Genomic DNA, 25,690 nt, shown 5'->3' on the forward strand with positions numbered 1-25,690 from the left:
AAGAGTTCATACAAAAACTAAAGAAAATATAAATTCCCCTTTCAAGCAGGGTGGGCCTTTCAAGGACTTTTTGTTCATGTGCGGACAACTTTCATGCCATGAAAGTCACCCGGTTGTGGAAAGAGACATGTTAAAAACTCAATTTACTAGTATATACCAGGAGTCCCAGTTTTTTTAATTTTATATATACGTGTAAATACTATAAGCCATTAGATATTGTACTTCTTATCGGAAACACCCCTATATTTTGATAAATGATAACATTGTTACATTAGAATGCAACTTAAATCGGAGAAAGACACTCGTTTGTGAAAGTGGTCAAATTTTATAATGTATAAAAATCAATTCAAGTAATGATTACAGCCTGGCTATGTCACATATTTATAAAATATAAGTATAGTGGGTTCACTTTTTAAATGTATTTACATCAACAAATTCAACATGTACTGTAGTCTGAATGGCTTGGAGCTTCTCGTAACGTTAGAATGTAGTGTATGACCTAGGTCAGCACGTGACTTTACGAATTTCCGCTTTTGGATCATCAATGCGTTAAAACATTCTAACGATACTGATTGCTTGAATAACACTGTTTCTTAAAACTTCGTCCGTAAGTTGAGATCAGATGTTAGTTTTGTTTAACTTTCTTTGTCATAATATTGTAGATCTGATATAATGTATACTCATTTAATGTGACAAGCTTTCTTCTGTTTTTCCTTTTAAAATATGACTCCGAACAGTTGTCTCAGAAACTTAAACTGTGTACATTTTCGAGATTAAAATGGAAAGGATCACAAGATGGTGACAGCAAAATGATAGATTCATTTTATACGGCATAATAAAACGTTATCGAAATATGAACGTCTGACATGACTAAACGATAAATAGTTTTATAGTTCATGTGTCATACATTAAAATGAAATGTTATCGCTGATAAATAGTTACAAATAGATACGCACACGCTAAATATATGTACCGTTGTAACGCATATTTGGAAGCGTAACTCTGTCCTGGTACTGTATCTATGACGTAGCGTTGAATGTAATATGAGCGTTGTTTGGATGTGCGCAACTTAACGGAACTGCACTATAGCTGAGTTAATGTCACAGTTTTTTCGTACACGGGAATGCACACTGGTCAAAGGGCACCTGAAGCCAGGAAGAGAGAGAGCAGAAGGTGTAACAAATAGGTGCTGCGCAGTTGAATTTATTCTTTAAACTACAGTTTAACTGAAGCACGAGTAGTGTTATTTTAATGTGAATGCTAAAAGGAACTGAGGACACGAAACATTATTTACAGAGGTATGTACAAGCATCCTTGTTATTTGAAACATTATTCTACTTAGTTATCTTAAAGTAGAAGCCTTGTTAATATCATGGTTGATATGATGTAGAGGACTAGTTGATCTCATAGATTATGTGATGAAGAGGTCTTGTTGATATCATGGGTGATGTGATGTAGAGGTCTTGTTGGTCTCATGGATGATGTGATGTAGAGGTCTTTTTGATATCATGGGGGATGTGATGAAGGTCTTGTTGATCTCATGGTTGATGTGATATAGAGGTTTTGTTAATCTCATGGATGATGCGATGAAGAGGTCTTGTTGATCTCATGGTTGATGTGATGTAGAGGTCTTGCTGATCGCATAAATGATGTGATGTAGAGGTCTTTTTGATATCATGGGTGGTGATGAAGGTCTTGTTGATCTCATGGTTGTTGTGATATAGAGGTTTTGTTAATCTCATGGATGATGCGATGTAGAGGTCTTTTTGATATCATGGGTGATGTGATGAAGGTCTTGTTGATCTCTTGGTTGATGTGATGTAGAGGTTTTGTTGATCTCATGGTTGTTGTGATATAGAGGGTTTGTTAATCTCATGGATGATGTGATGTAGAGGTCTTTTTGATATCATGGGTGATGTGATGAAGGTCTTGTTGATCTCTTGATTGATGTGATGTAGAGGTTTTGTTGATCTCATGGTTGTTGTGATATAGAGGTTTTGTTAATCTCATGGATGATGTGATGAAGAGGTCTTTTTGATATCATGGGTGATGTGATGAAGGTCTTGTTGATCTCTTGGTTGATGTGATGTAGAGGTCTTGTTGATCTCATGGTTGATGTAATGTAGAGGTTTTGTTAATCTCATGGATGATGTGATGAAGAGGTCTTGTTGATCTCATGGTTATGAGTACTTGGAATTGTTTTGGATCAAACGTACTTTCATACTAATGTAACATACTTATACAAAAGACGTATATGTCTTATTAAGTCCTATGATGTTCTTCAGCAAAAGAAAGGAAGGAAAGAGGCTGAGTTAAAGATCAAGCGCCATTTGATGGTGTGTGGGTATTTATTGACTATCTGTCTGACAGTTTTGGATAAAATAAAAAATGACACAAAGGAAAAATGACTGAACAGAAACTTGTGTTTGTAACTTGTTTGTCTGATAACTTTCGGTAGGGATAAAAGGGATACAACAACAACAAAATGAAGTCCAACAGTTATGTATAGAGTGTCCGGAAATTATGTTAACGCATGTAGAAGCTAAAAATATACGTTTATAAATGTGTTAAATACTTTCCAAACACCCTTTTGTAAATAATTTGTATCTAATAGCTCCCTAGTTAATAATCTTTAATTGGGAAGTACAGAAAACGACTGAAATTCAAACAAAAGCTGAAACATAGATGATATTTTCGCTGCTTGTACCTATCTTGTGATAATGTGACCATTTTCAGTTCATTTTTAGAACGTTGGAACTCAACATGAATTTAGCATTATAAGCGCAAAATAAAATAGCGATTATCAAAATGTTTTATTGTTTATACAAATTATTGAAAAGCAACTTCATTATCAAATAACATAATTAAATTTAAGAAAAAAATAATTCCTGATCCTAATAGAATCTATTTTTATCGAGTTTTCAAGAGTTTTATTTTTAGGTTTTAATTTATATCAACAACAACATGGTATTATGATATACATAAAAACTGTGCACGTACGAGCAAACTACAAAAACTACATATACATGTGAGTGAAGTTGCATCATAATTAACAAACAAATATTATTGTACCCATAGTAACAGCATATATGTTAGTAAATATGTAGTTTTTAGTTAATTGAAATACTGCATGGATGTCAACTGTATCTAATTATTACTTTGACGTAAATGCCGTGTGGTTAACAGAAACGTATTACATTTCCTAGAAGAATGAGCTTCCAAATAAAACAAGCTTATTAATGTTATTAAAATAGTTGAAGTTTATAGAACGTATTGCTAACCTGGTCTCCCTTTTTTTCACAGTCTTTAATCTTTCTCTCCGCCATCTGAGCAAAAATAGCTTGGCGATAACAAACGTTCGTCACGATCTAAAAGACGAGAATATAGTAACTGCTGGGAGACTATTGGGTTCACTGGTTGGATATGAGTTGTAGCTAGAGTAACAACGCAAGTTGCAAGAGAGCTTCTCTAAAAATGACCCAAGAAGAGCGCTTCACTTATTAACAAGAGAGTGTGCATAGCTTAGCATGTATTCATGTGATGTAAACAGTTTATACAAGAATTGATGTATAGATTACTACATCGTGTAACAGTAATTAAGTTATGCGTAGGATGATGCGTGGCAAGTCGTAACAAGGTGTTGTGATTATAACTAGCATATAATAATTTATGAAGATGATGATACGTAAAAGGTTGTATGAAGATACTATTATTGTGAACAGCTTATGTAAAAGTCGATAGGCAGCAGTATGGAACATGATCCTGTGACTTGTAAATAGTTTATGTAAATATTGTGACAATGTTCAAACTTTCTCAGCACGTAGAATATTTTCATAGTTTAAATTTGACAGTGTTTTGGCTGTTCTAGCGGAATTTCACATTTGTCTTCATTTTTACTGGCTTCACAGTAAAATGTTTGATAGTGTAGTGATTACATTTCACGGTTTAACATTTGACAGTGTTTTGGCTGTTCTAGCAGAATTTTACATTTGTCTTTCTTTTCGCTGTTTTCACAGTAAAATGTTTGATAGTGTAGTGATTACATTTCACGGTTTAACATATGACAGTGTTTTGGCTGTTCTAGCAGAATTTTACATTTGTCTTTCTTTTCGCTGTTTTCACAGTAAAATGTTTGATAGTGTAGTGATTACATTTCACGGTTTAACATATGACAGTGTTTTGGCTGTTCTAGCAGAATTTTACATTTGTCTTTCTTTTCGCTGTTTTCACAGTAAAATGTTTGATAGTGTAGTGATTACATTTCACGGTTTAACATATGACAGTGTTGTGTCTGTTTCTTGTTTATTGTTTAACAATTTTAAGACTATTTTCCCTTGTTTAATTTTAACAATGTTATGACTTTTAACATTTTTTTACGTTAACAGAGTTATGATTATTTTTATAAAGTTCAGTGTTTGATTGCTCATTTTTTCCTCTAGCGTGATTAATCTAAAAACCATCTGAAATGTAGAAACCATTTGGAATATTTGGTACTTGTCTTATGATGTAAACATTGTACAGATCAGGAGCTTAGATAAGCACATAACTGAAGATCACGTGCACAAAAATGCTTAACAAGTGAATCACAGTCGAAATGTAAGAAATAAAATCAATTTGTTTTCTTTTAACAGTGCCACTCTGAAACTGAGGTCATTAGGACTTCGGGTTAGTTTAACTTTAAGTTCAACAAATACAGGTTAGAGCAAAAATGTCATGTTACACGTAATACTGTGAGGTTAAAATCAGGGATTTGTTTTTGTTTTCGTGATTAAGTAGTCCGTGTGATAACCGGAGTCTAATTAACTATTATTTATTGATATTATTATTATTAGACTTAAATGTATAATTATTTTATATCCTATTTTCTTTTTAGGCATATTGTGTTACTATATTAAAAGTTTTTTGTTTTGTTTTTTAATTTCGCGCAAAGCTACACGAGGGCCATCTGCGCTAGCGTCCCTAATTTAGCAGTGTAAGACTAGAGGGAAGGCAGCTAGTCATCACCACCCACTCTTGGGCTACTCTTTTACCAACGAATAGTTGGATTGACCGTCACATTATAACGCCCCCACGGCGAGCATGTTTGGTGTGACGGGGATTCGAACCCGCGACTCTCAGTTTGCAAGTCGAGCGCCCTAACCACCTGGCTGTATAAACTAGACTGCTGTATAAACAGTATAACCTGAATTCCCAATCATTTGCATTTGACATCACATGATTGATAAAAACATTCTGTTTTGCAAAGTAATAAATGAGTGCTTGACATAATTTTATATAATGGTATTTTTCCATTTGTCATAGCTTTTTTTTTTTCCGGACAAATAGTTGTTTTGAAACAAGTTGTATTCTTATTCTATTACGATATTAATGCGAATACAATTTTAAGCATCACTCGAATTAGATGATACGTTTTGTAAGGAAAATATCTTTATTATGAAACTTGAAAAATATTTACGAAACGTTATTCTTAAGTATTGTAGCTACATATATAATTGTCCATTTTAACGCTTATCCATATCAGGTTGTAATCTTAGGGTGATTGGTCATTATTGTTATCTCTGGGTAGGTGTAACAAGATGGGAAACTACGCAATAAGGATGTGGCAGTGCAGACATCTAGCTCTTTTATTCTATGTAATGTTGGTTATCTTCGACGTGGGTGCAACAGCCCCTAGTTCACAGAATACTACCTGTGGATATCAAGTAAGATCAAAACGTATATTAGCAGTAACAAAGTAAGAGGTACAGTGTATTTTTTTTGTAATTCCTGTAGTTGTTAGCGACAATAATCTAACAGCTCGGAGGCTATAATAAAAAAGCGCCATGCAGAATTTCAATGTTGTATCTTGAATTTTTCATATTAATAAACTTGTAGAATTGTTTTAAAACATCAGTTCCATTAAACTTGGATAGAAGTTTCACATATGGTATAATGTTGGATTTTCATTCAAACTCACACATACACATAAATATAGTCACTGATGCATATATTAGAAACCCCTACCTAAAGAACCGACCAGCCCTCACTTCGTGTTTGTAAAAAGTATGTGTTCACATCTCAGAGAAGTAAAACCACTAGGGGTCAATTAATACTTAAAATAAAGTATACGAGTATCAATTATCGTTATATTGGAAATAAATTAAAAAAATTATCAAGCTTCGATCGAAGTGTTATTGTTGAGGCTCGACTGGTGGGTGTTTCAATTGTGAGGACGGTCAAACTGATTGGCAAATCAAAAGTCACGTGTCCGGAGTGTATAATGTATGGTTATCAGATTTAAAAGCGTCGTCTAATTAGAGAAATTGTGGTCAGAAGAGGAAAGCTAATAAAGAGGTATAGGCGACAATTATATAGGATTGTTCAGGCTAGTTGATGTTTAACTGTGCGTGAATTGATGGGCATCTTCAATAATGGTCCAGAATCATTTATTTCTACTCGAGGAATGCATAGGGAACTGCATGAAATTACTTTAAGTAAAATGTTTCCTCTTAAATATACCAATATTTTTGTCAACAATCGAATAAAAGTTCTTCAGTGATGTTTATAACATCGGGATTGGGTTTGTTGCCCGATGGATATGTGTTCTGCCATGATGGTAAAGTTAGGGTTTTATCGGTACCTCAGTGATGTCATGGACCCATCTATCATTGTTTCTAATGTACAAGGCCATACGAATAAAATTTTAAGCATCGCTCGAATTAAAAAAATAACAACTATGAAGTTTATAAATGATACGTTTTGTAAGGAAAATATTTTTATTATGAAACTTGAAAAGTATTTACGAAACGTAATTCTTATGTATTGCAACCACATGTGTAATATCCATTTTAAAGCTTATTCATATCAGGTAGTAATATCAGGGTGATTGGTCATTATTGTTATCTCTGGGTGGGTGTAACAAGATGGGAAACTACGCAATAAGGATGTGGATGCGACATAACGGGATGAAACTCACTTTACATGGCAGGGACTAAATCCCCTTGTTTCTCTGAATTGTAATGTTTTTGCTGGGAATATTTGACCACCCTATCAGATCAGGTAAACCCCACAATGCTGTACTTTTATCCAAATTGAGCTGATCACTGCCAGACAATAATTCCACCAGCTATAGCATCATATTTGTTCGTGACTTAGCACGATACCGACTTCCAACACGTATCTAAGCCCTTCACGGTCACATGATGTGAATCACATCAAGGATCGATTACCGTCAACTCTACCTGGATTGAAGACGATCTTTATAGAGGAATGGGTAAAGATCGAAGCAGATTCTTTCCAGACACTAGTGGCGTCAATACCGAGTTGTATACGCGCTGTAGTCGAGATACTTGTCATATCTATGTATATATATATATGTCATTTCAAGTAAAATGTTTGGATTTATAGTAGCAATAAAAACCTCAAACTTCCTCACTAAATTTAGACCATGAAGTTTGCTAACTTCCTTAGAATAATTAATAGCATCTCAGTTTATATTATAATAGTATCATTGAACGAATTTTGAGGTTTAGTTTCAAATAAGATGATGTGAAATATTACAGCATTTTGTGTTTCTTTCTGATCGTTTAATACTTGTTTACTTTATATATTCATTTATTTTATCATCTATATTTTTATTAATAAATAAACGTAAAACAATGTCTGTACGGTTGATGCCTCAAACGTGATTTTTATCTCTATTTCTATAGTCTTGCCCAGAAGAAAAGCCGGGCTATATAAATGTGCACGTGGTGTGCCATACACACAACGACGTTGGATGGCTTCAGACTATTGACCAGTACTACCAGTTGTGTAAGTTGCTTGGAAGTAATGCATAATACATTTCTGTCCCTCACTAGTATTGAGCTGGCCCGGCATGGCCAGGTGGTTAAGGCACTCGACTCGCAATCTGAGGGTCTCGGGTTCGAATCCCCGTCACACCAAACATGCTCGCCCTTTCAGCCGTTGGGGCGTTATAATGTGACGGTCAATCCCACTATTCGTTGGTAAAAGAGTAGCCCAAGAGTTGGCGGCGGTGGGTGGTGATGACTAGCTGCCTTCCCTCTAGCTTTACACTGCTAAATTAGGGACGGCTAGCGCAGATAGCCCTCGTGTAGCTTTGCACGAAATTCAAAAACAACAACAACAACACTAGTATTGAGAAGTTTATTATAATTCCTAAATAATTTTGAATAACGGTGACCAGTTTGATAACAGACAACAATAAAATACTGTCAACGAAACAAAACAATCACTTACGGGACTTGGGAGGACCAATGACCCATATTGGCCCTATTTTATTATCAGTTTGGTGTTAACAGAAATATACTGGAAAAGGAAGTTTCATTTTTTCGCAAAATACCAGTTGATAATTTATGATGCAAAAATTTTACTGAAAGAAGTCACCCCACTATCTAAATACGTACGATCCTACCAAACGCCCCCCCCCCCCCAGTGGCACAGCGGTATGTCTGGGGACTTAGAACGCTAAAAACCGGGTTTCGATACCCGTGGTGGGCAGAGCACAGAGAGCCCATTGTGTAGCTTTGTGCATATTTACAAACAAACCTACCAAACGGATTAATGACGAAACATCCAAATTCAAGTACGAAGATTAAACCCAAGAAAATTCTCAACAACTTTTTAAAAACTTAATCCTGCCTAAGGGCTCGCGCTAGGCAAGAGAGAATGATCGCCTCGAGACTGTTGGTTTTATACAAATCCCGGGTTCACCAATATGAAAACAGTTTGTCTCCTCTATTTCCCTTCACTGACAGATATTACGGAGGTTCATATTAATATCTTGTTTACAGTTTGAACATTTTAAACATCTTTTGTTAAATAGTTACTAAAATGTTAATTTTATTTAGATTAAAAGTAATGACGTGCTTTGAAATATATGACTTGAGAAGAAATTCAACATTATTTGATTTCAGAAATAATTGTCGAAATTAAGTAGAATTATTTCATAATATTTTTATATGTGTTTGTAAATATGTCTGGCTACGATCCTACTAAAAGAATTAACGTTGAAGCATTCATATACGAATATTAGAACAAAGAATAAACGAAAAATAAAACTTATGGTACTTGTCGTTGGTAGCCGTCAAAAGGATTATTTCATCAGTAGTCCAGAGTCTTCAGAAAGATCCAAACAGAAGATTCACCTATGTCGAAACCGCCTTTTTCTGGCGATGGTGGCAACACCAAACTCTTGAGATTCAAGAGATTGTTAGAACACTTGTGAATTCAGGTGAGTTGAAAGTTAAATAATTTTCCAATGTCGTATTTTACTTTTCGTTTCTTTTTGGTTCGTTGTGCTAAGTTGAGTGTTAAGCCTTTTGTCTTAAAGCACGTATAACTTCTTCACCGTAGAATATTTTTATTGCACAATTTTTCCATTGTTTTTCAAAGTTTCACTGGAACTTATACGAACGGCTTCAGCGAAAAGACTGCTTTACAAATTTACAAAAGTGAATACGAACACTTGTAATGCAAAAGCTATTTAATAAAGTTACAGAAGTGAGCACTAACGGTTATAATAAAACTTAAAGACAACTTTTAAAATGATACAGAAGTGAATATGAACCTTTCTAGCTAGGCCCGGCATGGCCAGGTGGTTAGGGCGTTCGACTCGCAATTTGAGGGTCGCGGGTTCGAATCCCCGTCACACCAAATGTGACGGTAAATACCACTATTCGTTGGTAAAAGAGTAGCCCAAGAGTTGGCGGTGGGTGGTGATGACTAGCTGCCTTCTCTCTGGTCTTACACTGCTAAATTAGGGACGGCTAGCACAGATAGCCCTCGTGTAGCTTTGGGCGAAATTAAAAAAAAAACTTTCTAGCTTGAAAGCTGCTTCTAATAAAGATACAGAATTGAATACTAAAGGCTGTAATTTGTAGTCTGCTTCTAATAAAGATACAGAATTGAATACTAAAGGTTGTAATTTGTAGTCTGCTTCTAATAAAGATACAGAATTGAATACTAAAGGTTGTAATTTGTAGTCTGCTTCTAATAAAGATACAGAATTGAATACTAAAGGTTGTAATTTGTAGTTTGATTCTAATATAGGTTCAAAAGATAATACGTGTGGTTCTAACTTGATTATTGTTCCAAATAAAGTTACATAATGCAAAATATTTTGAATTAAAGCCTGCTTCTTCCTACCAAAATGAAATATTGGATAACAAAATGTTTTTGATTTTGGTAGTGCCGTAGTATCAATTATGTGTCACTGTATTGTGTAGTAACCAAAACTATTAACGTAAAAACATTTATCAAAGCATGATTGGTTAAACTGTATAGGGCATTATAATGGTAAATAGCCTTCCCACGAGAGTATGAGATAAAAATGTATTCTACACTCTGGTAATTTATATATACCAATGCAATTAGAAATACCTAATAATAGTTAACAAAGTACTTGATGGCTGCTATTTTTTGCTCCGTATTTCCTGAAATGATATCACATGTTTTCATCACAAGGCACTTCCCTTTTTGTTACAATCAGTTGACAGAGTTTATTTTAGCAATAGTGCATACTAAAAGATATTTAATGTTCGCTTTCTCATTTCATAACTTAGCTGTTCTTATTTTAACTCCATCCAAACAAAAGTTCTTAACTCTTAGTAGCAATATTTTTCAAGATAAAATCTGCACCAAATCTCTTCCATATTTGCGTTCTAAGAAATCGTCCAGAAAGATGTGATGCTGAGCAGCATTTTTGAACTCTGTTGTCGAGAGTATAATCTCCTTTTAGCTCGACCTTTTTCACAGAATGATCTTTCAGAGGCATGTTAAAAACAATTGACACAGTAGCACAACTTTCTCCCTTTATACTACCAAAAAAATGCACGTCCCAAAAAAGCTCTTCATTGGATGATCACCAAGAGAGACTACTGATTAGAGTTTTCTGAGTTGGTTTTAATTAAATGATTATTCTAAGACTGATATCTGCTATATGTATTTAACTAAACTTCGAAGCAATACGTTTATTCAAGACTTATATCCACCAGTTTAGGGAGTTTAGTGAATGATAGAGAAGTATTTCAAATACCTCTTCTGCGCATGATCTTACATTAATAGCTACTTTGTAGTTTAAAAGTATTGTTGCTAATTAATTTAGATATGAAGCAATCAACCTACATAAATAATTTTTTTTAAATAATTATTGTTAGTGAATAAGTTTTAATTAAGTCATGAAAGAATTATAGTATTTCAAACCAATATCTCAGATCACTTTAAAAAATAATCGATTTTCAGGAACCTATTATATACCTTTTTTAAATCATCAGTCTATAGACAAAATGTTTAAAACAGGAAATTGTTTAAAACTTTATTTATTATTCGGTTTTGTGAAACGATTGTATTAAAATAATAAAATAGTTATAGCCTTGCAAAAAAGTAACCATTGTTTGTTCAACGTAGTTTATAAAGTAACCGTTGTTAGACCAATATATAATTAATAAAGTAATTTGTGTTAGATCACCATAGTCTTTAAAGCAGTAACTGATATTAGACCAATATGATTTATGAAGTAGCTGTTGTTGGACCAACATAATTTACAAAGTTATTGATTCTTGTTAGACCACCATCGTTTGCTTGTTTGTTTGTAATTAAGCACACATCTACATAATGGGCTAGCTGTGCTTTGCCAACCACGGGTATCGAAACCAGGATTCTAGCGTTTTAAGTCCGCAGACATACCGCTGTGCTACTGGGGGCACCATCATTTGTAAAGTAATAAATGTTACTAGGCCAACATAGTTAGACCAATATACTTTTTATGTAACCATTGTTCGACCAATATAGTTTATGAAGTAACAGCTGTTCATAAAGTAACCGCCGTTATATCGAGATAATTTATGAAAAACAAAAAAAAAACATAGCTATGTTTTGTATATTTTATTATTAGTAACCAAATTGCAATGTAAAAGTTGTGTAGTTGATTCCTAAAATGAACCGAATCACTGGCATTGGCGAAATATTCTGAAGTGGAGAGGTTTACTCGCTCTGTGTTAAGGTGTTTTCTGGTGTTGAGTTTCTTAGTAGTGGTAATCTCGGTGCTAACTGTATGGATGCATCCCAAGTTGACAAGAAGGTAAGAAAAGGAATATAAACAAGAGTTTGAGGTTATGTATAAATATGTACGTGCACACCAAAAACTCCAGTAACCTATAATTGAGGCGAAAATCAATAAGGATGAAGAAACCGAAACCAAGTTTTATTCTGTCTATAGTCGTTCTTCGAAATTATGGCTGATCCCAGGCGGTTTCCGACTCCTTCCTAGAAATATTTGATTTGAATTTTATGTTTCAGTAGGAATATTGGTACAAGCAAAGTTGTATACTATATAATAACGAACACCAAAGCTATAAATGAGCCTTATTTGGCACCTGAGCGTTTTTATTTCCTCAGCATAATATACAACACACGCAGAAAACGTAAGATGCAAACTCACAACTGATCGATTTTTTTCAAACTCTTAATAATTACAGTAAAAGTTTACAGAAGAAAATTGAATTATGCAAACAGGCACATGGTTTTAAAACTACTGAATAAACAGTATTCTCTATATAAATTGATGTTGGGCAACAAAAATTTCGTTTACTTAAAAACAAGATGGAATAACAAACTAAACTGAAATGTATAATTTAAAAAAAGGTCTACATGGATTTCAAAGATCACATCCCAAGCTTCTTGGATATAAGGGTGACAATATTGTTAAATCTGCTAACCCTTAAAGCTGTTTTTAATCAACTGGTTTTTAACAACATCAAATCGATACAATTTTTTGGAACTTAATTAGTAACAAAGCGTAAATCACGTGCAGTTATATAGTTCGTTTTAGATCTTATTAACATTAAACTGTGATCAAAACAAGCCACCAACATAAATCAGAACTAAAAATTAACACAACTGTGAATACAACTAATTTTTAATACTGTTCTTACTTAGTAACAAAACGTATATCACGTGTAACCACACATCTCTCTTACAACCTGCCCGGCATGGCCAGGTGGTTAGGGCCCTCGACTCGTACTCTGAGAGTCTCGGGTTCGAATCCCCGTCCCACCAAACATGCTCGCCTTTTCAGCCGTGGGGACGTTATACTGTGACGGTCAATCCCACTATTCTTTGGTAAAACAGTAGCCGAAGAGTTGGCGGTTGGTAGTGATGACAAGCTGCTTTCCCTCTAGTCTTACACTGCTAAATTAGGGACGGCTAGAGCAGATAGCCCTCGTGTAGATTTGCCCGAAATTCAAAACAAATAAACAAACCTACAATCAACTCACATCAAGACTAAAACATACACAATAATCTTGGCTTAGTTAGATATTATTTTTTAAAGGGTAATAATTTTGGGGCTACAATATTACCACTTTATGCATAGTATATGAAAAATAATGTACCCTAAATCCTTTGGATTACTGACACAGTTGAGTAAATACACACTTCGATGTTGACACAAAAATATGTGTAATAAATCTTGTAGAAATATTTTAACTTGGCTTTCATATTTTAGGTTGTTTTAATCTGTGGGATCATTACCTTTTCTCCTTGAGTGTGTGTGCTTATAAATATATATGGACTCTCTAACTATATATTAATATTAAATGTATTTATATTATTTTTCGTTGTTGCTAGGTTGTGAAACGAGTCTTATCATCACATGCAATATATGTTTCATCTCGTTGTTTTTGGACTCTGAGATGAGCTTTATTAGTACATGTGGTATATGCTTCATCTCGTTGTTTTTAGGCTCTGAGATGGACTTGGTTATTACATGTTATGTATGTTTTATCTTGTTGTCATTCGGTTCTAAAACAAATTTTCAATTCATTGTTTTTAGTCTATAAGATAGTTTTGTGATATCTGTTAATATTTTTGATGCTATGTTTCATCTTTTTATTGTGTTACGTATTATAATTTCGAATGGTCTGAAACCGAGCTAAATGATACTTTAAATTTAGTAGTTTAGTAAAAGCCGATATATAGTCAGTTTATGATATTTGCCAACAAGATTTATACACACAGTTTTCTTTGTAAACACAAATACGTTTTAATATACACACAACAACACAGTTTACAATAACAGTTATTACAAATAGTTATTACAAACAATGATTTATAAACAGTTTCACAAACTGACAAGCAATAGAAAGTCTTCCTTTTAGTCTGGAACTTCGATATCTTATCGAGGGTTCACGATGGGCGAGTTGATTACGAGTTGACGTAGGTATAATTCACTTGACAGGGAGCTAGCTAGCTTTATCCTTCGTTATTTATCAGCCACACACATACCGGGTTTTCCACCGTGACGTTATGTAATGTTTTCGTAAAAAATACTAATATCCTATGAGAATCCACTGAAGTTAAATGATTTGTAATGTTCGAACTTTGTAAATACTCCTGGTCAAATATTTGAAGTTTTCCGATTGATAAGCGTTATAACAATCACAGTTATAGCTTCCAAAGTTTATAGCGCATTGACTATAGCAAACTAATAATAGATACTCTCTTTTTTGACACGTCGTATTGGTTATATTTATAGGCGTGTGGAGGTTTTCTAGAAATTTCAGTTTTACGTAACAATACTGGCGCTAACACAAGCGCTCACGCATATACATATTGTTGATTCTTACTCTCGAGAGTCTTCTACAACTTTAGTGAATAGGGGGGAGTTTTGCAATACGTATTTAACAGTTTAAGCCACGTATGTTTCTAAATATACATTTAATCCAAACAAACATTAGTATTAAAATAAGTATATAATAACAAATTCGTTACAATTGTAGGGCTGGTGGGAAATAAAATTTTGTGATTTAACGTGATATGTTTTATCTTGATATTACTATGTTCTGTGAGGAGCACAAGAAATACATTACAGCGTATTAAATGCCTATAAACAGTCAACAGCTAATGTTTTTCACACTTTAATTTTTAAAAACTTTCATGTTTTTTGTGTACTTCATGAATTATAAAAGTAAATCCTTCCAATTCTAGTGAAAGATGAAAGTTGTTTGGTTTCCTCTTCATTTTTGCATAAACACGGGCAAGGTTTGATTTTTGTCAGCATCATAGCATGAAACAGAAAAGTCATAACAAGTGTACATGATTTTTCTTTTAAAGTTTGAAGCGAAAATCAGTGGTTGGATTTTGGCTGCATATTCAAAAAATTACCTCCTCCTTTTTTGGTTTATTTTGTAGGGCAGTTGGAATTTGCAGGGGGAGGCTGGACAATGAATGATGAAGCTGTAACACATTATTCAGGAATTATTGACCAAATTACTCTTGGTTTGAGATGGCTAAATGATACATTTGGTCAGTGTGCTTTACCTAGAGTTGGATGGCAGATAGACTCGTTTGGGCATTCCCGGGAGCATGCTTCTCTGTTGTCACAGGTAATAAAAACCAGGGATTTGCTTGTATAAAAGATTTAAGAATGAGGATCCTTAGTTATAAGCTTCTTTGATTTCACTTTCAAAGATCTGGAATTGACTTCTGAAACTGGTTAAGAATCAGGATTTGCCTTTGTAACACGTAAAAATTAGCGTTCTCTCGTGTAAAAGATAAGTAATTAGTGATATTAGCTTCCTGTGAAAGAATACAATAATCGATTTTCTTGTCAATTGACTTCTGAAACTGGTTAAGAATCAGGATTTGCCTTTGTAACACGTAAAAATTAGCGTTCTCTCGTTTAAAAGATAAGTAATTAGTGATATTAGCTTCCTGTGAAAGAATACAATAATCGATTTTCTTGTGAATTGACTTCTGAAACTGGTTAAGAATCAGGATTAGCCTTTGTAACACGTAAAAATTAGCGTTCTCTCGTGTAAAAGATAAGTAATTAGTGATATTAGCTTCCTGTGAAAGACTACAATAATCGATTTTCTTGTGAATTGACTTCTGAAACTGATTAAGAATCAGGATTTGCCTTTGTAACACATAAAAATTAGCGTTCTCTCGTGTAAAAGATAAGTAATTAGTGATATTAGCTTCCTGTGAAAGAATACAATAATCGATTTTCTTGTGAAACGAATCAGAAATTATTATTATTTTATTGTTTAGCAGGTAAATCGTGTTAGGAACACGTCAACAGTCAGCATTTTCTTAAAGAACAGGCAAAAGGTTAGGTTATTTTGTGAAACAAGTAGATTTTTTATAAACGTCTAAAGAATAAGCATTTCTTATGTAACAGGTGAGAAAATTGGATTTCGTTGTAAAACAGGAGAATTAGATTTTCTTGTGAAACAGATAAATAATTAGAGGTTTCTTTTGTCAGACGTGGAATATACAGGTATTCTCGTGGATATTATTGAGTTATCTACCCAAGGGCACAGGCTTTTCGTTCAACAGTTCGTCTTCCAACCCCCTCTTTTGGACTCTCCTCTTCATTTAACCATAGAGCCCCCTCCTCCCACCAAATGTCAGTTCGTCTAGCAGTGCTTTTCATTTCATGCCCTACGTTGTTTCTCTTTAATCCTTCCATATCTAGGATCTTATTCATCAAATAGTCTCCGCGAAAAAGGTGTCCCAGCTATATATTTTGCGTTTTCCAGATTTTCTCCATCAAGGATCAGTTTTTTCTTCATCATCTTGAGGGAATATATCTATCTACTCCTCTCTCTCTCTCCAGTTGTATTTTTTTTTTCATTTATAGCCAAAACACACCTAAAAACTCTGATATTCTAATGTATTCTTTTCTCAGTGCCCATGCGTCTGCTCCATACAACATAACACATCAAGCCGTAGTACTGACGAGTCTTTGGTGGTCAGCATCTCATTCCTTTTACTAAACGCCACTTTCCTCATTGCAATCTTTGCGCTGTTTATCTTTGCGCATTTATAATCCTTTGTAAGAATATTTCCTAAACATCTAAACTGGGTAATTTGTTCCAGCTGTTTTTTAGTCAGTGTGATGTTCAACTCGTCTCCGTTCCTTCATAACAATTTCATTATTTTTGTTTTGTGAACATTCATTTGTGTTCCAAAATCGTTTCCCACCACGTTCAACCCCTCCACTAGTTTCTGCAAGCTCTCCTAAGAACTGGCTACTAGAACTTTGTTTTTTGTAAATTTGATGGACCTCACTCTCTGACCCCTAACTTTCTACGTTTTCTCCAATTCCGTCCATGCTTTTCTATAATAATTACCTCTGCATATGTGTTTCAAATTATCGGATATATTTAGCACCCCTGTCTCACCCCTCTTCCCATATTCCAGATTCTAACCCTTAATTTGACGCTCTTATCGCCGCTATCTAGTCCATATATCAGTTATCTGTCTCTCCAGTATACTCCAACGTTCATGAATACGTGAAATAGCTTTTTCCAGTTTACCCGATTAAAGACTTTTTTCGAAGTTCAGAAAAGTTTAGAAAGCTTATCAGTTATCACTCGCATCATTTCTATTGTCTTTCTCGTGGTAGAGGAAAGAAATTAAAGCTTCGATTGTGAAGCAGGTAAATAATCCGTTTTATCCTACTATAGGTGTTACACCACTGTTCTTACAGAAGTTTTTAATTACATGAGCGACGATACTTTTACTCTCTGATAAATCATGTTGCAAAGGATTACGTACTATTGATTAAGATATTTATTTGTTTTGAAGAAGACAACGAACACGTAATAGATATATAAAGAACGCCACTGTCACCTCGTTAGTTTGCAAAAATTCACGTTTTCGATCTTTTGCACAAAATTACTAATGCTTTAGATTGTTAAAAATTGATCCAATGTTTTAGTTTTTATCAACAATGTTCACAAATACGTTTCACGTATGTTGATTTATATTACAAAAATATTTTGTAACGTTAATAATATTTACTAATTTTTTACTTTGCTTAACTATACTACAAATATTTTCCCACTGTTAAATAACATTTACAGTTTGTTACTATTCAGTCAAATTATAAATCTTTTCAAAACATTAGCAATATTTTTATATCCTAAAATATACTGCACAGATCAAGAAACCCTTTCGAAAAGTACAACTTCTGTCTTAACCAAAGCGCATCACGTTCTTATTTTGTGATTTTTTTTCTACTCGGTGCTTTATAATGACAAATCTATTTCACCTATTTTTACTTTCTTCAATATTACAGATGTTTTTTGATGGGTTGTTTCTTGGAAGAATTGATTACCAAGATATCAAGAACAGAAGAGCAACAAAAACAATGGAATTCCTATGGAAAGTTAGCCAGAGTTTGGGTGAGATTAATTGATAGGTTGCTGAACAAACAAACCTAATTCTTACATAATGTCGAATGTTGAAATAATCAGTAACCAAAATAATTTTTACTTATCACTTATGCAAAAATAAAAAATCCAACAAAACTACGATTGTGAGATATGCGGATTAAATAAAAATGTGAATAAAGTTAACGTTAAACAATTATACAATTTAAATGGTTAAATAAAATGCGGATTAGGCCTTGTTTAGTGGTTAGCGTGAATAAAGTTAACGTTAAACAATTATACAATTAAAATGGTTATAGAAAATGTGGATTGGACCTTATTTAGTGGTTAGTGTGAATATGGTTAACATTAAACAATGATACAGTTTAAATGGTTAAAGAAAATGTGGATCGAGCCTGGCTTAGAGGTTAGCGTGAATATGGTTAACATTGAACAATGATACAGTTTAAATGGTTAAGAAAAATGTAGATTGGGCCTTGTTTAGTGGTTAGTGTGAATATGGTTAACATTAAACAATGATACAGTTTAAATGGTTAAAGAAAATGTGGATTGGGCCTTGTTTAGTGGTTAGTGTGAATATGGTTAACATTAAACAATGATACAGTTTAAATGGTTAAAGAAAATGTGGATTGGGCCTTGTTTAGTGGTTAGTGTGACGACCTTCGGGACAAAAGGTCACATTCGACTCCTTAATATGCCGTGGAACACGTTTCACACTTGTAGATGTGTGCGAGTTGAGAGAAAGTGAATTTTATTATTCAATTCAGAGTGACCGTGTAAAAGCTGGTTGGATATTGCTACTTGATTGTTCCTATTCTGGTAGGCAGTTCTACATTCAGGATGGTCCAACCTTAAGATCTCTTACCAGGCTGTATTAACAGTTTAGGTTAAAACATGCCTAAAGAAACTATAGCAATTGTAAAACATGTGCAGTAATATTGATGCAATGTTTAAAAACTACTTATTTCCTGTTGATACAAAAAATCACTAACTACACTTTTTTTGCATCATAAGATGATACAGAAAGATTATATAGACCAGCAATAGATTATACACCTCTCGTTGAATTATGCTGATTTTTAATCGATTAGAGGGTGCTCGAAGCTACTTATTTACTGGAGTTTTACCCAATGTCTACTGGCCTCCAAAAGGGTTCTGTTTTGACGTGAAATGTGCAGATCCTCCAATCACGGTAAAAAAATAGTTTTTTCTTTTATCAAGCAAATTACAGAATACCGCATTTAGTCATATCAGTATGTGGTCTAATCTAACTAGTATAGAGAATAATATTCAATAATTTATTACGTGATTTTTTTTTTGACGATTATAAAATACAATATTCGGTTACTTAAGGTATGATTTGGTTTAACTAGTACAGAACACACTAATACGTCATTTCAAGATGCATTTTGATATAATTAGAATATAACACACTATTCAGTCAGTTGAAGATGTGATTTGATCTAACTAGTATAGAACACCACATTCAATCATTTTAGATGTGATTTGATTTAACTAGTAAATAACACCATATTTAATCATTTTAGATGTGATCTGATCTATTAGTGTAGAACAAACTATCCAATAACTGAAATGAAAAAAAGTTTAATATAGCTATTATAGAACACATTATTTATTTCAAGATGTGATTTGATCAAACTACCGTAGAACACACTATCCTATCAAGATATTATCTAATCTAACTATTATACAAAACGCTACTCTATCTTGAAATGATTGGTGTGATCAATCTAGTATAAAACATACTGTCTTGTCACTCTGAGATATACTAGTTTAGTAGACTTAATCCATTCATAAAATATACTGTCTTGTTACTCTGAGATATACTAGTTTAGTAGACCTAAGCCATTCATAAAATATACTGTCTTGTTACTCTGGGATATACTAGTTTAGTATACCTAAGCCATTCATAAGATATACTGTCTTGTTACTCTGAGATATACTAGTTTAGTAGACCTAATCCATTCGTAAAATATACTGTCTTGTTACTCTGAGATATACTAGTTTAGTAGACCTAATCCATTCGTAAAATATACTGTCTTGTTACTCTGAGATATACTAGTTTAGTAGACCTAATCCATTCATAAAATATACTGTCTTGTTACTCTGAGATATACTAGTTTAGTAAACCTTATCCATTCAGGATAAAATATTTTTTTCTAACTGTTATTGCATAAGTAATGCAGATAATAAATATAGAAAACTTTGATTCGAATAGATAAGTAAAACGACTGGTTTAAATGAATCGAATCTCTAGTTAGTCATTCTTTTTGTTTGCTCCTCTTCGCACTCTCTTTAGTCACATATACACACGAGATTTTTTGTTCATAATTAAGGATATTCTTCGAGAATGAGGCGACATCTGTTGCGCAAACTTTGTACGAGAGAAGTTTTATGATAAATGCTGCAAATGCCACTTGTAATTTATTAGCAGTTTTTGCTTGCTTTTTACGAACTGCTAGATTTTAATATCCTCTTGCTTGTAATCCTAACATGCTGTTTAAATACTTTACTCACAGATTATGTTTAATACAATCAGCATCAACGATTTTATTAGAATAAGTTTTAAGGCTTTCTATTTTTCACTGTGACTCATCACTAACCGTATTCACTTTTTTATTGTAATATAAACAGAGTTCGTATTAAGAGCAGCACAGAGCTACACTCTGAAGCAATATCAGCCCACACAGATGTGTCACTCATTGAACTTTAGTATACGTTTTAAGGTAGGGAAACTAGTATGGGATTTTTTAATTTGATTTTTCCATCAACTGGTTTGCTCGTTTTACGTACTATAGTATCAAATACTTCTCCTTCAAGTTTGGCCATTGAAACACGAAACATGTGACTGGGACATATAATACTTATAATGAAATACTTTAAGACCAATGAAACGACTCATAAATATAACTGTTTAAGTGTCGTTATTTGATCAGAATATTTTGTGTTGTGTAGGACCTGAATGGAAAAATGAAGGCATACCAGTTTAAAGATACAATTATGTCACAGGTAAGGGTGGCGATGAAAGCATTTTTTTAGATACTAATTAAAAAACAGTACTAACACACTCGCTTGTTAAGTTTTGATACTAACTTTGAAATCTTGTAAATCTTTTCAACCATTTTTTGTTAGAAGTTCTACTTAAATTTAGTATTGATTTACGTGTATATCTGACCTATTACTTTTAAGTAACAATTTTATTTAACCAGGTATCACTTAAATCAACGATTGCTTTTTAAACGACTTCTTTGTATTTTACCGTAACTGATTGATTTTTATTCACGTATCTGTACAACAAACAATTGGTTTATAATTATGTCCTATAGTTATAATTTAACATTCTTAAAGTAAATATATATTTAACACGGCGCAGACAGCAATATACCAATCTCTGTTGGCGGGTGGGAGAGGAGGAAAGTTAGAGTTTTCGAAGATAACAATTGAAATGTTTATTACAGCTACTATTCGGGATGGTGCTTAGAAGAAAGTAATGTAGTTGACCATTTCAATTAAATATCAACTTCGAATGCTTTTTTTTTGTTTGTTGTTAAGCGCAAAGCTACATAGTAGATAAGGTGTGATCTGCCACCACGAGTATTGAAACCTAATATTTAGCGTCGTAAGTCTGCAAACTTACCGCTGAGCAACTAGGGAGCACTTGCAATGCAACCGAGACAGTATGAAAATTAGAGTAATTCCGCTTTTACATAGAAAAAAAATCTCATCCGGAGAGATCCGAAAGAAATTAATCACTGCTTATAGAAAGATTGTTTTGTTTCCATGTATTTAGGCGACACATTACACAACGAACCATCTGGTGGTTACCATGGGAATGGACTTCTATTATGAGGCTGCAGAGAAGTGGTACCAAAGTCTCGACAAACTTATGTACTACGTTAACAACATGGTACGTAGCTTTGAAGCACCTAAGGCTTCTGTTATGTGTGAAATATGTAATATAGGTTAAGGTGTTTAGAACTAGATTATCTGAATTGCGAAAATTAGGATCGCGTGAAACTTAGCAGACGTTTCGTCCTTTGGAAAAGGGGTTATACAGTTAGTGCATTTTGGTTGAATTTTTCATAAGATATTTGATTAAATATTTTGATTTTTTATCACACTTTATTTATTAAAAGCTTTCATCGAACTGTTTGAAGGTCACCTTGGCAATGATCTCCGTATATTGCTAAGGTTAAGAATTTACTTGAAATAAAACTTAAAAGTATGATTAATTGTAATTGACGTACAAACACTGCCATTCATTCGCATTTTAGCTTAAACACAACTTTGCGGCTAAAGTTGTAAATAACACAGGTAATTCCTTTTTCTCTCAAAAAATGGTGGTAAAATAAAACAGTCGAGAATTAATTTCTGGTCAAATAATCTTCATCGAAATCTATAAATGATTAGCTAAATTATTTGACTGCATTTTCTAATAGTTTTTTAATTCTGTTTTTGTATATTATGTTGCTCTTTTCCTTAGTGCACATGTCATTTTTTTTAAAAAAAAAAGATTACGAATAAAATATTCATTCTATTTTACAGATGATAGAAAACATGATGTGTCATAAAAAACTAGAATTTTTAGGCTAAGTTTTTTTTTATATCAGCTACATCACATCTGCTATACACAGTACCGACGAGGCCTTTCGCTCAATCCTACGGCTCTTCAAGTATCACATACCTAATAATGGTTGAGATCAATCGATGTTAGCAAACTGTTTGAACAACAACTATTAATATTATTTATGTCATTACACGTGCGAATTGGGGTGGGAGTTTTGAACACTATAATATTATTTATTTTAATTCTATATATTACTAATTACTATCGTCATGAGTTAATCTTTTCATTATTCAGAAGAACTGACAAATCAGCGAGCTAGTCTTATTGATCCCGGAGCTGGTCAATAGACAACTGCGTCAACGTGAGAACAGTAGATTAATAACCCAGGCCTGCGGTGGTTTTATTGTCTTGAAATTTTTACACGTTTACAGTAATTTCTGTACGCTGAATCCGAAAATGATATCCATTTTTCTCCATCACGTACAGATTTTTCACAAAACGTCATATGTACTTTTACACAAGTGAATAATTTTCACTGAAATCGGGTCAAATTTTGTTATGCTTAACATGTTTACAACCAGTGACTATAGATTTCTCTAGACAAATCGCGACGTGAGAATGTTATGAGTCGTTCTAGAATCTACGACAGGTAGTATATAAACGGTTAACAGGCCGCATGAGGTGTCATTTCTGGATAGTATTTGTTTGTGCGTGCACTTTGACATTATTTTTTCTTTTCAATATCATTTATTCGTCGCTATAGCAACAAGAGGTTCTGTAAATAACCCAAACATATTCTGACAAGTTTGTGATAAATATGTTGCAAATTTGATGTAAGTAAGAATTTTGTTTTCTTCCCAATTTGTAAAAAAAAAAATCCTTACCGTGATAGAAAAAAATGAATATTATTTCCGAAATCTGCGTAGCTGAATTATGGATAATCCATTATTAAATCCAAAACAGCTTTTATGAAGTTTAAATTCGTAGGACTGTATCATTATTAATAAGAACTTCTGAGTGAATACAAAGAAGAATGTATAGTCATATATCAATCTCATCATCTGTGCTGTATCTAGTGTTTTAAATAGGTAAGGTAAAACGGAATATGTTTTAAGATTTCAAATAATAATTATTTTTGCTGAGAATGTTTTACCCGTATTCATAAAAACATAAAAAAAAAGAAAACTCGTTATTTCTGAAGAACGATCTAACAAATGGGACATAAGCTCAAAGAAAACATTAGTGAATGATATAGTAATGATGGAATATTGTATCACGTGTACAAGATGGCTCTCACTGGTTATCGGACTTGGGAATAACACCTAGGCCAGTACTGATTGAAGTAGAATGAAAGAAATGCTTCGTGAAAGCTCACAAAAAACGTAACTGTTCTCTATCTTCGTCTCTAATAAGAGACGAAAGTTTGAACTTGAATCTTTTAAATAATAAAGTTAGGATAAAACTAGCTATTGGAAAATTTGTCTCATGATAAGTGAGTAGGCTAAACGAATATTTCTGTGACATGAGGCTCAAAATAATAGTAATATGGCAGAAACTTTACGTCGACATAAGTCTCATATCAAGTATATACGTCCAAGAACGCTGATTTGCTTCTTAGCATTCAATTTCTATCAGTAAATGACTACTTTATGCTGAAGCTTTATCGCTCATTAGTGTTATCAAAAACTTCAAATCCCGGATTACTGCTATAAAACCAATTTTTGTGGTAATTCTAAACATTAATGAAAAATCTTAAAGTTGGTTTTATCTTACGCCAAAAAGTTAATTTTTTCTTTCTTCTTCTTGATTGTATTTCGTGTGTTTTCGTGTTTGGGTTGTGGTCCGTAGTACAGATTTTGGCTGTTAAAAATAAATAGAGGAATGATAAATATTGTAATTAAACTGTGTTAAAGAAATTTACTAATCTACAATCGTGAAATATATATAATCTGTGTTTCTTTTTATATATATAACAATGGACACATTTTCGGCTATGGGCATTCCTGAAGCTTTAGTTTCTTCAGAGAAAACACCAGAAGAAGGTTGATGGCCAAGTGAAGTTCTGACTTTAAACTTTCTCTCGGAAAATGTTATTGTTCTCTAACTAAGAGTCCACAAATGTCATATACCGCTGGAGTGACTGATAATATTTTCAAGTGATGGGTGTAACATTGAGCAGTTGGCATGCTGTATAAGATTGTATTTTGAAAAATTAAAAAAAACATACCAAAAGATATCCCTCATAATAGTAAAAGCCAAGCTACATCTAATCAAACTACTGATGAGAATGCTAGTTTTTCCAAACTTAATGGAGATGTTTATGAACCTCCACGAGATATTTGGATGTTGAAGATAAAATGCGAAAGCTTACATACAAAATTTTAGATATTTGTAAACGACAACAACAAAGTAAAACGACATATAATTGTTTTATGATGCTATTTTACTTGTAGATTATTTAGAATACGCACCTGAAAAAAGAATCTAGCCGAAAATTTGTGCTTTGTTTAAGAAAACAGATGAAAAAACAGTTTTTGTATTTTGAGATTGTGGATCTAACTATATTCGATCTGTATTATAAGAAAAGCACTACATAAAATAAAATGAAATTATGCATTTCAGCAAGCTACAGGCAGTAGGGTGAACATGTTTTATTCTACACCGGCCTGTTATCTCAGAAGTCTTAACCAGACAAACGTCCACTGGAGTGTTACTGCAGAAGACTTCTTTCCCTACGCTGACAGAGTTCATAGCTACTGGACTGGCTACTACACAAGTCGACCTAGCCTTAAGCTTTATGCAAGAGAAGCCAACACGTTTTTACAGGCTAGTACACATTACTTGATAGTTACGGTCACGAGATATAAATTCGAAGAATATATAAAGAAGTGTCACAACAGCATGGTTGTAAGTGTTTCAGGAA

The 25,690-nt window shown here is 33.3% G+C and overlaps 1 protein-coding gene across 2 annotated transcripts in view; it reads left to right on the plus strand.

The window, feature by feature from the left end:
- The first annotated feature begins 793 nt into the window (after positions 1-793).
- LOC106478383 (lysosomal alpha-mannosidase-like) overlaps positions 794-25,690 on the plus strand; it is a 43,326-nt gene continuing 18,429 nt past the window's right edge. Inside the window, exons 1-10 of one of the 2 annotated variants that reach the window (XM_022381972.1) lie at positions 794-1,186; positions 5,567-5,702; positions 7,689-7,791; positions 9,083-9,232; positions 15,190-15,383; positions 18,086-18,191; positions 19,271-19,371; positions 21,156-21,209; positions 21,991-22,107; positions 25,390-25,593. In XM_022381972.1, coding sequence (XP_022237680.1) covers positions 1,098-1,186; positions 5,567-5,702; positions 7,689-7,791; positions 9,083-9,232; positions 15,190-15,383; positions 18,086-18,191; positions 19,271-19,371; positions 21,156-21,209; positions 21,991-22,107; positions 25,390-25,593 — 1,254 coding nt within the window. In that variant the 5' untranslated portion in view covers positions 794-1,097. Of the gene's footprint in view, positions 1,299-5,566; positions 5,703-7,688; positions 7,792-9,082; positions 9,233-15,189; positions 15,384-18,085; positions 18,192-19,270; positions 19,372-21,155; positions 21,210-21,990; positions 22,108-25,389; positions 25,594-25,690 lie in introns of both variants that reach the window. The other variant, XM_013938926.2, reaches the window with a different exon arrangement.

The sequence above is a fragment of the Limulus polyphemus genome, unplaced genomic scaffold (assembly GCF_000517525.1).
Source record: "Limulus polyphemus unplaced genomic scaffold, Limulus_polyphemus-2.1.2 Scaffold206, whole genome shotgun sequence".
Lineage (NCBI taxonomy): Eukaryota > Metazoa > Arthropoda > Merostomata > Xiphosura > Limulidae > Limulus > Limulus polyphemus.